Below are 15,511 nucleotides of genomic sequence, written 5' to 3' on the forward strand. Positions count from 1 at the left end.
AAAGCAATAAAATATCCTATACAAAATTTCATATTATGTGTTCAAAGTCATTTAGCATTAAACTAATATAAGTGCTTATTTTTATAGTATGAATGACTAAGATTAAAATTACATGTATACACTAATACCACTAACTCCAGATAAAATTTCTGGTTTTAAAATTTAATTACAAAAGCTGAATGGACAAATATGGGTAGTTTTAATTACAAAGGTTGAATAGGACATCTATTCAAAAGTACCAGTTTAAAATAGATCATTGTTTTATGGAAAATGAATACAGATTCAGTAGGCTAAATCTGAATTATTTTTAGTTTGATTTGAATGAAGCAATAAATAATGATCAATAAGTTAAGTCTACAATACAGGTAGAGTAGCCTCATAGGTCAGAAGTTAGACCTAATATGATATATATCTATCTGTATCTTTATCTATCTACATCTATACTCAGCCACACACATTCACATTCACACATATATACAAGCATGGCCTCCCAGTTAGAAACAGCTTTCATCATATATAATGTGCAACTCCTTGACTATCACAAAATGATTTTCCTGAAATTGTTCCCTGACATAAAACTGCCATATAATTTAATAGAATAGTTTTTAATAGAGTTAACCAATTTTAACTAGTTTTAATAGAATCAGTCCTGATTGAGAGAAGAATATACCAAGTTATTTTCTTCTTCTATCCAACAAGTATAGGGAAAGCTCTGAAGTAAAAAAACAAAAGAAAAAACAAACAAACAAACAAAAAACCCAAAAACCCAACAACCAACCAATCCAAAAAACAAAACCCCAAAGATTTTTGTGACTTACAATGCCAATATTTTATTTTTAAAATTTTAAAGTTAAAGAAACTTAGAAAGTAAAATTTTATCATTTTTATTTTCTATCTCCCTATTACCTATTTAAAAAAAACCCTTATAACAGATATCTGCATAGTCAAATGAACAAATGTCTCTATTAGTCATGTCCAAAACATATTTCATTTCATATCCTGACTCTATCATCTATGTGGAGATGGGTAGTATAATGCTATTACTTTTCTCCACAATTGAGGGGGCTTATTTCCTCTTTACCACAGCTGAAAGTTAAAGCACCTATTATAAGAACAAAAAAGGAATTAGGATCAAAATCCTATACATTTAACTAACTAATATCAATTTTTCTTTAACATCCTAGGTGAGTACAGTTTGCCTAAATTTCTCCTGAAAATATTGATAAGCAATGCTTTCATAGCTTTCATATTATATAAATATATATGATGTATATATATTTTATATACACATAACATGTCTACATAATATATAACTTTGTAAGAGAAGAGTTATAGAGCAAAATTTGTCAAACAATATTAACAGAACATTTTTTACCTGATTCAATTTTATTGAGTATTTTTCTTGCACACTGAACAAAGGCTTCTTCTACATTCTCCCCTGTTAGTGCACTTGTTTCCAAAAACATAAGCTCTATATTTGATGTAACAAAAACAAAATACAAGCTCTAAATTAGAATAATGGTACTCGCTGAGCTACTATCAAATAGGTATGATATACTCTTAAAAAGAACAACAGAAAGGTAATTTCTGACTTAATACTTAAAATTATCCAAGCATAAAAATATTTTAGTGCAATTTTTTTTTGCTGTTGTATTGTGAATATAATAAAAAAGAAATCCCTATCACCTTTGGTTAGCACATTAGAATTTGGTGACAAAATTAACCAACAAATTATACTAATTTCACAATCTAGTTCACCTGAAGTAAGCAACAACATGGCCCAAATTATCAAATAATTTTAATAATAAACTTATTTTTCTTTTAGGTCTTGTATAAGAAAATACTGAAAATAGAGAGTTAGTACATATAGTACAACAGTTTTTATTTCTCAAGTTATAGTTTTCATAGATTCCTTATCTCACCATTAATGGTTGTTTCAAACATGGTATTCACTTATTCTATTTGTAGTCAGTAGAGTGCCAAAAGTCATTCTTGGTATACTGAAAACCATTAATGGATTTGGAGTCAAAGGATCTAGATTTAAATGTTTACTCTGCCATTTTACTACCTAGTGTGACCTTGTTTTCTTATCTGCAAGATGGAGCTGGGCTAATTTCTAAGATCTCTTCCACTTCTCAAGCTATCATCCTATGACTTCAATTAGGTAAGAAATAAAGCAAACAAACCTACCATTATCCTATACTGCTTTACTTTTTACTTTATTATTTATCATCATCAACCTGCTTCATATATCCCTATACTTTCTGATAAAGATCCTATATATTGTCAGGCTAGATAATCTAGCACCTAACTTAGTGGTTGAGGAGAGTGAGATTTTTTTCCTTCTTCATTCATCAGTCAGTCACCACTGGTTTAAATATTTACTTCAGTGATGTAGAATATATTTCACAACTCAAATATTAAAGGGTTTCAGGAAGGGATGTGCAGCCATATCCTTGTTATAAACCAGTGTATAGGATCCAGATCTAAGAGGGCTAGGTTGGACATCTGATTCTTCTTCTCTTGTTCCTTCCTGTTCTTTTCTTAACCTTGTCAGGGAAGGTTATATAATCACCACCTTGATTACCACCTCCCTTTAAATCTCAATGGAGAAAGTCTAGTACCCTAGTACAAGAAACTTGGGAAAAACAGGCCGCCATCCTTGTGCAGCTACCACTGAGAACAGCCTTTGTTGAGAACATCATTCTTGTCACTACCAATATCATTTGGTGATTAATTGCCAGGGACCAGCAGATATGTCAAAGAGACTTGGAAATAGCTGTCCCCCAGACCATTGGCTGCCTTTCCAGTCCCATGTCCTACAACTATCATCCAGGAAATTAACCCTTTTGGAGATGTGACAAAATAGCAGCTTCAGTCTGGGTTTCAATTCCTGCCTTCTCAACAGCCACAACTACTAAAGACAAAAAAAGAAAGCTAATGAAGTTCCTGTTTAACGGTTTAGCACCAGGAATGGATATAGTTTATTACTGAAAATAACAATGAGGAAGATGCATTATCACCTGTTTTGCTGCTGTACCATAAAAGATCATAGGGCCCTCTCATTTGATTTACAGCTGACATCCCTTCTTGTATGTTGCCTTTCCCTATTAGAATATGAACTCCTTAAGAGCAGGAACTGTCTTTTCCATTTCTATCTCCAGAGCTTAGAATTTTTGTCTGTTTTTAAGACTAGGGCTTCCTATCTCTCGCAGGCTGGAAGTACAGAGAGACCACCCAGAGGTCCAACTCCCTGATGACGGGGATGAAAGCTTTGACCTGCTCCATTCTATATCTGAGCCAGTTTACCCTTCCTTAGGTAGGTAGTCTGGTGATAGCCCCCTCTTGGGGGGCTCACCATATGAATCAACGTCAGACTTATTGTAGGTGCAAATCAGCTTTAACCCTATCTCAACATTCAAACTCGGCTCAGAATATCCAAACCCAAGATATCCTTTCTCATTCTATATTATTATCTTCTCATCAAATACTTAGTTAGATTTATTCACAAACAGCAATACACTTAGGCTGGTTGAGCATTTCCCTTTTCCCATCCTCCTAGTTGTTAATGAGTTTCTTTTAGATTCTGATACTATGCAGTAAAGCACTGGAATCAGGAACCTTGTTTCCTTTTCTTACATTTTCAATAATATAGTAAAAACTTATCACAATTAAAATATAATAAAAATAATTCAAGTATATTCAAAAATATCATATTAATAAAAAATATAACATGGCAATGAAATGAGATTTAATAGTTCCCCTACCATTTTCTTGGGCAAACCTGGAAGCTTCTAAGAAAGTAACTTCACGATCTGCATCTAGATCTTTTTTGTTCCCACAGAGTATTATGACAATATTTTGACTTGCTAGCATTCTTGCATCTGTCAACCAATTAGTAAGTGCATTATAGGTTTCTCGGCTGCAAGATATAAGATGATAAAATACATACAGTCTGTAAAATATAATTTAATTTAAATCAAACTATTAAATGTTTAAATCAAGCAAATTATTAAAAATTTTAAAAAATGTTTATTCATTTAGAAATGTTTTAGTTATTCAATATTCTTATCACAACAATATCCCCAAAACAATCAGGAACCATAACAGGAATTTGTTAAAACAAAAAGGAAAAAGAAAATCTGATATGTTGACATTTTGTCATCACTAACCAGTTTCAATCATTATTAAGAATAATATAAAACAATAAGAAGTTGTGCATCTAAGGGGAGAATTTGGTTCATAAGTTAATAGATTTAAAGAAAGACTGGAAATTTAAGAAAAATTAAAACACCCAAGAAGATTTTTGTATCAATTAATGCAACTGATCCTTTTAGCATTAAGGATCTGATTTCTTCTCATTTCAATGCTTTTTTTTGCCAATATGCTAATATAAGTCCAGTCTGGGCCAAAAAATTCCATACAAGTCATCAATTCTATGCTAAAAATTAATTTAAACAATCATATTTAATTGTCTCCTTTTAAGTAGAGTTATTTGGGCAGGTATACTACCTTCTCTGATTGGTACTGAAAAGTAAGGAGTCTTAACTACATTACTAATTGTTTTATTGCAGCATGCCTTACTCAGAAAGCAAATTGAGGGAAGTGAATGACAAGAACCCACTTCCTGTAGCAATCAAGTACCCATTCTGTTCTATAAGCACTCTAAATAAATTGACTCTCAAAGGAGGATATTTATTGTTAGCAAACCATTCATAAGGCATAACTTGTCAATTTTTTGAGCACTTATGGAAACCATAAAATAGCATGTTAAGAAATGAATTTTACAAATTGTTCAACTTTTCTCATCTAGAAGCACATGTATATGAACCTAAATGCATTTTATGAATAGAAATTCAGGGAATACCATGCATTCTGAAATAATGTTATATTTCATAGGAAGGCACAGATATCAAAAAGTAATGTAACTTACCAAAGGAAGAGTCAAGTATACTTATTAAGTTCCAAATCATGCAAATTGAAGTGAAAAAAAAAAAAAAAAGAATCACAAATTCCTTAAACTAAAAATTCGTAATTTCAGACTACAGGAAGCAGAACATGAAGACTAGTTTCTTTTCCTATAAGTAAAGTTTGTGTTACCTGGTAATATCATAGACCAATAGAGCTCCTGCTGCACCTCTATAGTAACTTCTTGTCACAGACCTGAAAAAATTAGATTGGCTTTATCAACAGATTCAAAAGATTTTTCACTACTCTTCTTTTTTAATTAATTAACCAATTAATTTAATATTTTCTCTTAGTTATGTTTAAAACAAAATTTTTACTTTAAAAAAAAAAACTTTTGAGTTCCTGATTCTTTCCCTTATCTCCACCTCCAACTCCTATTATGAAACCATGTGTGAAGTTATACAAAACATTTTCATAAAAGTTATGTTGTCAAAGAAAACATAGATCTCCCACCCTGTAAAAAGAGAGAGGGAGGGAGGAAAGGAGAGAAGGAGGAAGGGAGAAGGAGAGGGAAGGAAGGAGGAAGGGAGGGAGAGGGAAAGAGAAACAGAGATAAAGACAGAGACAGTCAGAGAATGCTTTAATCTGTATTCAGACACAATCAGTTCCTTCTCTGAGTGTGGGTAGGATTTTTCATCATAAGTCCCTCAGAGAAGTCAGAGTATTGCTGAGAATAGCAAACTTAATATACAGCTGATCATCCCAGAACATTACTATTACTTTCTTGAGTTCATAAAGGACTTTCCAAGGTTTTTTCCTGAGAGCATCCTGCTCACTATTTCCCATAGAACACAAATATTCCATCATAATCACATACCGCAATTTATTCAGCCATTCTCCCAATTTGATGCGCATCCCCTAAATTTCCAATTTTTTGCCCTGAGAAGAGAGCCACTATAAACATTTTTGTATATATAGGTCCTTTTCCTTTTTTTAAAAAAAAAAAAAAAATCTCTTTTGGGATTCATGCCTAGTAGTGGTATTGTTAGGTCAAAGGATATGCAATAATTTACAGCCCTTTGGGCATAGATCATATTTCGTGATTCTTTATCAACTGAGGCATGGCTCTTTTTTTTTTTTAATTAAATTAAATTTGACTCAGTTTTCTCTATTTAAGAAATGAGGCCTTATCAGAAACTAGCTTTGAAATTCCTTTTACAATTACTATTGCTAACTATATTTCCCTCCATTTATTCTATTCTCCCTCCTTTTCACTACATTCTTCTAAATAAGATGTTTCTAATGAAAGAAAAAAGTATCCCTTTTACCCCTAGAACTATAAATTATAAAGATATAAACTACAAAAACACTTATAAGTTTTCTAAAAGCGAATCAATGCATGTGTTATCTACATTAGGAGAGTTAATTAGCATCCCTATTCTCTGTAGTTTATGAAATAGAAAGCTACTTCAAAGTAGCTAGATATTTCAAGAAGCTACATCTAAGCTTCTGAAGTTCTTTGAAGACAAAGAGCTAGAGTAATGCATACCTTGAAAAATGGGAAAGAAACCTTACTCTAATGATGGCAAGTGCTGGAAATAAAGCCAATTTTTAAAACATCATAATGAGAATTATTAATAATAACCAAGACGTTTTTCTTGTTAAGAACAAACTATGTTTGGAACTATGCTCAAAAAGTTATCAAACTGTGCATACCCTTTGATCCAGCAGTGTTACTACTGGGATTATATCCCAAAGAGATTATAAAGAAGGGAAAGGGACCTGTATGTGCACGAATGTTTGTGGCAGCCCTTTTTGTAGTGGCTAGAAACTGGAAACTGAATGGATGTCCATCAGTTGGAGAATGGCTGAATAAATTGTGGTATAGGAAAATTATGGAATATTACTGTTCTGTAAGAAATGACCAACAGGATGATTTCAGAAAGGCCTGGAGAGACTTACACAAACTGATGCTGAGTGAAATGAGCAGGACCAGGAGATCATTATATACTTCAACAACAATACTAGATGATGACCAGTTCTGATGGATCAGGCCATCCTCAGCAACAAGATCAACCAAATCATTTCTAATGGAGCAGTAATGAACTGAACTAGCTATACCCAGAAAAAGAACTCTGGGAGATGACTAAAAACCATTACATTGAATTCCCAATCCCTATATTTATGCACACCTGCATTTTTGATTTCCTTCACAAGCTAATTGTACAATAATTCAGAGTCTGATTCTTTTTGTACAGCAAAATAATGTTTTGGTCATGTATACTTATTGTGTATCTAAGTTATATTTTAATATATTTAACATCTACTGGTCATCCTGCCATCTAGGGGAGGGGGTGGGGGGGTAAGAGGTGAAAAATTGGAACAAGAGGTTTGGCAATTGTTAATGCTGTAAAGTTACCCATGTATATATCCTGTAAATAAAAGGCTATTAAATTTAAAAAAAAAAAAAAAAAAAAAAAAAGAACAAACTATGTCAGACCAATTAAAATTCCTTCTAAAATGAGCAGAAGACATTGTACTTAGGCAAAGAGCAAGAAATATTAGTTTCTTAACTTCGAGCAGAGACATAAATTGTAGACTTTCAAAATTTGATTAGCCTTAAGCTCATATTATTGGTTACAACCAATGATTGATTCAATGTCTGAATTTGGTAATTCACAGGCATCACAGAAGTCATAGCAATATAGAACCAGAAATTACATTTGAGAATAGTGGCCATCTTCTCCCAAAAGCCTCTTCTTTTCCAATCTTGGCTAATTCTATTTGGTGATAGCACAATCTCAGTTAATTTAGGCTCGACACCTCAGAATTATCTGTGACTCTTCTTCCTCACATCCAATCCATTTTTAATGCTTTCATTTTGCTAGTGTAGAAATTAAAAGGCAGCTAGGGCAAGTCACTTAACCCCAATTGCTTTAGCCAAAAAAAAAAATTCAAGTAAAGCTGCTAGTGATTAAAGTATTTGTACTAGGAAGATCGAGCAACTCGAATCAAGTGAAGAGCTAGATGTTAGGTGTAATCCTTAGGAGATATGCAGCAAAAAATATAGTTCAGAATATTGTAAACAATTCCTAATCACGTTAACTGCTAGACACCTAAGCCCCAAAAGAGGCAGGGAGTTTGGGACTTCTCCCACCTTTCATATACCATTTAAGGTAGAAGGGAAATTAAATCTTTCCTAATTTTTATAGTGCTACTGGAGTACAGAAGCCATAGAAAATGGAGATGTGAGAAAGTAGGAAAAAAGTGTCTTATTCAAAGCTTCTCTTAAAATAACCAGAGCTATGGCAATAAAAAATAGGCTAAATGTTGTACCCATTATTTCTTCATGTCATAAGAATCAAGCTGTTTTTACAAGAAGAGAGAGGGAAAAGTCCCTTACCTGTAATTGTAATACTTTCCAAAAAGGAAAGACACAAACTAAATAACAAGCAGGAGTATTACCCATCATTCCTTTATTAAAAGCTGTTTCTTATCCCTTCCTTATTTTGGTTGGTGACACCTTTTTCCTCATCACCTAAGATTGGAACCTTAGAGTTGTCTTGGACTCTTCCCTTTTTGTCACATCCAATTGTCCCTGTCTTTTCTATCAGCACAATTTCTGTCTTGTCTGTTCTCTCCTTTATACTCACCTTGCTACCACTATTCTAAAGGCCCTCACTTCTCAATTGGCCCATTATAATAGCTTCCCAGATGGTCTTCCTAATTCTAATCTTTTCACACTCTAATCCCATACTTACAACAATTGTCAAAAATAAACTTTCATATCACACAAGTATCACCATTTTTCTCTTCTCAAAAAATATTCACTGGTTCCTTACTGCCTATGGGTTAAAATAAACATTTCTTTTTTTGGTTTTTGAGATCTAATAAAATGCGGCTGGCTCTAAACAACCTTACCTTTACATTTTTATTTCACTCTACTGGATCTCTTGACTTCTCCTACCTTAGTTGTTCCCTAATCTCCACCAATCTTATTTTGTCTCAGTAGCTGCAAGGTGGCTATTTCTTATGTCTGGTATACTCCCTTTAGCTCTCTGCCTCCTAAAATTGTACTCTTCCTTTAAACTTCTCTACAAATCTCCATCTCTACAAAGCCTTCCACAAATCATGTCAGATGAATGTTATCTCTCCCTTCTCAAATTTTCTTATGCCTCTTTATATGAAAATCAAAAGACTGATTATCAATAGGCTCCAAAAAAGGAAACAGACATTTTTCTGATAACTGTTTTTATATGACATTTTTAACTTATAAATAAAATATTTATTAAACTTGTAAAGGACATTAGTTTAGAAAGTCTGGTTAGTTATTTTTATGGTAATATACAAAAAAGATTTTGAAGAAATGGTATATTATTACATATATATGGCATGTAAGTTCAGCAATGACAAATGACACAATACACTTAAAAAAAACTCAATAGATTAATAAACTACTAATATAAATAACTATTTAGGCAAACATATGCCAGGAAATGCCAAAAAAGATACTTTTGATATGCTTTTAAGTAGTGGAAAATACATTAATATTCTAGAAATAAAAGAATAATATCTGCTGAAATTAGATGCTACAAAGAATGATGACAATATCTTCAACATTAAAAAACTTTTCTTTTAATGATTAAAATTATTTTCATTAAAAAATTCCATAATCTATAGTTGACAAGTCTTCATTACATTATGGCAAAAATGTAAGTCCCCAGGATGTCGTATTTTAATGTATTAATGATTTCTGGGAAAAGAATCATTTGGATTATTATGTTTTTTCATCTAATTCATTTTTACCAAATGTATTGGTTATGTTCTTGATTAAAATCATTTGACCCATATTAAAAGATTTATCTTGGAAATACTTTAGAAAACTTCCATTTTCTATTGTTTCGTTAGCCAAAAATAAGTAGTATTACTTTTAAATACTCTGTCCCAATTTCAGCAATACAATTATAGCTATTAGGTTGCAATTATTTAGTAATAATATATTTCATCTTTAAATAATGTATTAAATTTGAGTTTTTTTTTTTTAAAAGCTTACTTTAATGCTCCAAGATTCTGTGGTTTTATTAGTGTGTCTCTTCATTGATGATGGCTAAAACTCAAGTACAACTTAACAGGTGGTCTTTAAGAGTGGTTATGACTGAAAAACTCATTGCTGAGGAGATTCCACCATGGCTAGTCTGGTCCTCAGACAGTAGAGATATAGTCTACCATTGAATATTTTGTTAATGAATCTGTACTCAAAAAGTTTCTCAGCTTGGTAGCAAGTGAGAAAAGTTATATTTTATTTTACTAACATCTTCAATAATGAAGATCATTTGTCATGATGAAACACTAGAATAGGACTTTAGTGGAGGCTAAAAAATAAACAAATAAAAAAACCAACAAAAAACCCACAGACTTGGAATAACACTTTCAAGACCAGTATCTTGATTAAATAATTTGATTCATAGTTTTGTTTAATAAAATTAAAAATTAGCTTAAATGTTCACAGTACTTTGTAAAACTGAATTTTCTGGCTCAATACTTCTTGAAACTATGAACTTAATGGTCTCAATACTGACAACCCACCTTTCCCAAGTTTTTGTTCACGTTTTGAAAAAAGAGGAAATAAGAAAACAATGACTCTAATAAAGAGGAAGAAAGGATTAATGATAAAAACAAATAAAACTTTATTTGAATTAGGAAAGTAATAACATGGAACACTGGGGAAAGGGCTGAATTCAGAGTCAAAGGCTGTGACCTCAAAATCCGAGCTCCAACATTTACTAGCTATGGAACTTGGGCTAAATAAGGAATTTGAATTAGATGCTCTCTAAACCTCGGGCCTGGTGTCAAAAAGACTCTTCTTGAACAAATTTGACTTCAGATACTTCCTGTGTGACCTTGGGCATGTCACTTAACCCTCATTTCTCATCCTCATCTAAAATAAGCTGGAGAAAGAAAAGACAAATAACTTCAGTATTTTTGCGATTTCCACCCCAGGAACTTTTTAAAAGTTAAAATAGTTTCTCTAAGGTGGAAATTTCTAAACTTGTTTCAAGGAAGTTAACTAAGCATTCAAAGAATATAGCTGATTATATATTTGTGAGAGATTGGAAAAGAAAAGTAATAGTTTTAATTCTAAGAAAAAAAAATCACTTTTAAATAAAAGTTTTAAATACCTGAATCGTTCTTGTCCTGCTGTATCCCATATCTGTAATTTTACATATTTTCCACCTACATTTATTATTTTTGAACCAAACTCCACACCTATAGTGTGATTTGAATCATCTTTGACTAAAAAAAAAAAAAAAAAAAAAGAGAACAAAGACAAAAAATTTAAATTTAGAAATTTAGAAGTAAATTTAGAAAATATACTTTTCAGGTTTCACAAAAAAAGAAACATTTCACATTATTTCATTAAGTTCATTCCATGTACAGAAAATTGGTGTTACTTATTCATTATTCTCAAAATAAGTTCTGTCCCCACATTTTAAATTAAGTTATCAAAAATCAGGCAACAGATTGCTGATGAAATTAAACAATCAATAAAATTTATCAAGGTTCTGCTATACTTTAAAAAAGAATACACAGTTGGTACTTCTTCAAAGATTTGATCTATCTTTTCCTTAACATTATTTTGGCCAAAGTGAATCATTACTTGTTAGCAAGTCTAGGTTTGAGGTAGCTGACTCTAACTCAATTCTTTGTTTATTGAAAAAATTATTTAGATATTCTTAAACTGATCATGCATGTGAACAAACAAGATGTGACATCTTGCAAAGGTATTTTTAAACCTTCTTTGTAGATCAGAAATCTGAGAATAATCCATATTCATATGAAAGCTGAAGTAATATAACTAGCAATTGCTCTGAAATGAATACAAAAGGAGAAAATTAAAGGCTCATGAGTGAGCCTTGAGGGGCTCCCAAAATTAATGGTTTGGGAAGCAAAAATATACCTTGAGATGCTTGTTTGATTTTCAGAGGAAGTTGTGATAATTCAGGAAATTTTGGATATACTCACTGGAGATGTCATTTCTATTAAGTTTACTATTAAATTATTTTTCTGTTATTTTTTTTAAGTGGCAGGATCAAGGAAAAAATTTTCTAATGTTAAGTTTCAAAGCCATTTCCCAAAGACTCTAAACCAACTTAACACTGCAGCTTACAACTTCTCATTTTAAAAAACAGAACCCAATTTTTTAATACACACCATCTCTTTCTTTGAGTTATCACCAACTTTTACCAAATGTATCACATCTTTACCTATCTCCCCAAACCACCATTTAGAAGATTCCAATCTTCTAAAATTCCATTCTTCTATAAAACTGAGCCAGATAGGGCCAAAATACAATATTATCTCCCACATCTGGTTATCTCAATCCAGCTCTAAAATGTAATGATCTACAATACATATGAAATGAATACCTTATTATATGTGTTCAACACAATTTTGTCTTATGAAACTTTACTTACAGAATTGTAACATTTACTTTGTAAGTCACAAACCAAATGTCACAACAAATATCAGAAATCAAATTTCTTTTTTCATGCAATTTAAAAGAAAACCAAAACACAATCCTTTTTAGAGTACAACTATGGTTCCAGGAAAATATTCTGAATGTTCTAATTTAAATATATATGAATAAAATACTTGTCAGAAAACAGTATAAAACACAAACCTATGTACATATGTGAATAGGTGATATAAAGATAATCACTTACATTTCTTTTCAATAAACTGATGAAGTAAGCACGATTTGCCAGTTCCTGCATTTCCAATTACCAGGAACTTAAATAAAAAATCTAAAAGATAAAAAGGATGATATGAGAAAATTATTTTATCAATTTGTTTTTTGGATATGATTATATAGAATGAAATCAAATTAAAAGGGGGGAAAATGTGAATGAGGTTTAATTCTAACTTTTTAAAACTTAAACATTGTGAAAAAATGATGAAATCTGGATAAAATTTAATGAATGTAGCACACAAGATGACTTTTTAAAAAATACATATTGCATTGTTTGTTAACTTTACACATTATTGGTAAGGCTTCCAGATAAATCTACTTCTCTCTAAACCAACTTCCAAACAAACACCCTATAAGGAACGGACAAACAACAAAAAAAGTTAACACTAGCTATGCCCAGAAAAAGAACTCTGGGAGATGACTAAAAACCATTACATTGAATTCCCAATCCCTATATTTATGCACACCTGCATTTTTGATTTCCTTCACAAGCTAATTGTACAATATTTCAGAGTCTGATTCTTTTTGTACAGCAAAATAACGTTTTGGTCAGGTATACTTATTGTGTATCTAATTTATATTTTAATATATTTAACATCTACTGGTCATCCTGCCATCTAGGGGAGGGGGTGGGGGGGTAGGAGGTGAAAAATTGGAACAAGAGGTTTGGCAATTGTTAATGCTGTAAAGTTACCCATGTATATATCCTGTAAATAAAAGGCTATTAAATAAAAAAATAAAAAAAAAAAGTTAACAAAGAATTCATGGTAACATAACTATTATGAAAAACAAAAAAATCAAAACAGTGCAAGACCACTTTCTTAGCCACACAGGAATCCCTGCCAAAGACCACTCAGTTAAAACTATCTCTTAAAAAGACAAATCTGACTTGGTTTGCCCTCTACTTAAAAATTTTCAGTAGCTACATATTTCTAGGAAAAAAATATACAATATTAAGTGTGGCATCTCTAGTCCTTTAAAATCTGGTTTACACAAGTTCCAGTTTCAATTCATATTACTCTTCTTTGCTCATTCTTCATTCCTGTCAAATTGGCGTGATAGTTGTTGCCCTCCCCTCTAACATTTTGTAGCTTTTCTGCATGCCTTTGCACAGGTGATACTCCATGTATGGAATGTATCCCCTTCTCACCTCCACTGTTTAGTGTCATTAGCATCCTTTAAAGCAAAACTCAGATATCACTGTTTACCTGAGGTCTTTTCTGATTGTTCTAGTTGCTGGTGCTTTCTTCCTGAAATTTCTTTATAAAACTTAGTATCTACCTTATATTTACTTATTTGTGAACATGCAGGTAATAAGTGCATACAATACAATATAAGTTCCTTTGAGTGACCATTACCTCTTGGAATTTGTGAGAAAAGAGAAGAAACCTGGTTATAGCCTGATATTCACCTTGAACTCTGGAAAAGCATATATGAAAGTAGATGAAATCATGATCAAAAAAAGAGCCTGGATATCATCTTTCAAGAAGTTATCAAGGAAATTTGTCCTGATGTTCTAGAATCTGAGGGTAAAATAGAAATTGAAAGAATCCACCAATCACCTTCTGAAAGAGATCCCAAAATAAAAACTCCCAGGAATATTATAGCCAAACTCCCAGGTCAAGCAGAAAATACTGCAAGTATCCAGGAACAATTCAAGTATAATGGAGACAGTCAGGATAACACAAGACTTAGCAACTTCTACATTAAAGGACTGGAGGGCTTGGAATAAGATATTCTGAAGAGCAGTGGAGCTAGGATTGCAACCAAGAATCACCACCTACCCAGCAGGAGTATAATCCTTCAGAGGAAAAAAATGGTCATTCAATGAAACACAAGATTTTCAAGCATCTGTGATGAAAAGACCAGATCTGAATGGAAACTATGATTTTCAAATATAGAACTCTGAAAGAGCATAAGAAAGTAATCAGGAAAGTGATACAGTAAGGGACTTAATAAGACTTATCTGTTTACATTCCTATACGGAAGGATGATACTTGTAATTCATTAGTATGTTATTATGATGTCAGGAGTATATACCTAGGATATGGGTATGAGTTGAATATGAAAGGATAATATCTTTTTTTAAAAAAGATGATAAAATTAAGAGTTGAGAGAAGAATGTACAGGGAGAAAAGAGAAAGGAATAAGTAGAATGATGCAGATTACCTGCCATAAAAAATGGCAAGAAAAAGCTTTTACAGTGGAGGAAAATAAGGGAAGGAGAGAGGGAGTGAGTAAACCTTACTCTCATTAGAATTGACTCAAATAGGAAATAACATACATACTCAAATAAGGATATAGAAATTCTATCTTACCCTGAAGGAAAATAGGAGGGGGATGGGATTTGGGAAAAGGGAGAAGGTGATAAAAGAAAGAGCATATTGGGGAGGGAGTGGTCAATAGCAAATCACTTTTAAGGAGGGACAGGGTGAACGTGAAGAGTATAATAAATGGGTGTGTGTGTGTGAGGGGGGAAATACCATTTGCAATAGTAATTGTAAAAAAATTTTCAAAGCCAAGTTTCTTTGATAGAATATTATTGTTCTCTGGAAAATTATGAGAAGGATGCTCTCAGGGAAAAAAAAACTTGGAATGTCCTCCATAAACAAAGAAATATATATTGTATATAAAAAGCAATGTTCTGAGATGACCGGTTGTAAATTACTTTGTTGTTCTCAGGAGTACAATCATGCACAACTACTCTGAAGGACTTATGATGAGTAATCCTATGCATATCCAGAGAAGGAACTGACTGTGTCTGAATAAAGATCAAAGCATTCTCTACTTCTGTCTCTCTATCTTTTATTTTTTTAATTAAAGCTTTTTAATTTTCCAACATTAACCCTTGCA

At 32.0% G+C, this 15,511-nt stretch overlaps 1 protein-coding gene across 1 annotated transcript in view; it reads right to left on the reverse strand.

Moving 5' to 3' along the window:
• The window catches only part of RAB4A (RAB4A, member RAS oncogene family), a 52,840-nt gene that overhangs the window by 7,304 nt on the left and 30,025 nt on the right, over window positions 1-15,511 (reverse strand). The window contains exons 2-6 of the mRNA XM_031966899.1: window positions 12,633-12,713; window positions 11,088-11,202; window positions 5,101-5,163; window positions 3,768-3,922; window positions 1,376-1,471 (exon numbers count right to left, since the gene is read on the reverse strand). Coding sequence (XP_031822759.1) covers window positions 1,376-1,471; window positions 3,768-3,922; window positions 5,101-5,163; window positions 11,088-11,202; window positions 12,633-12,713 — 510 coding nt within the window. The remainder of the gene's footprint in view (window positions 1-1,375; window positions 1,472-3,767; window positions 3,923-5,100; window positions 5,164-11,087; window positions 11,203-12,632; window positions 12,714-15,511) is intronic.

The sequence above is a fragment of the Sarcophilus harrisii genome, chromosome 4 (assembly GCF_902635505.1).
Source record: "Sarcophilus harrisii chromosome 4, mSarHar1.11, whole genome shotgun sequence".
Lineage (NCBI taxonomy): Eukaryota > Metazoa > Chordata > Mammalia > Dasyuromorphia > Dasyuridae > Sarcophilus > Sarcophilus harrisii.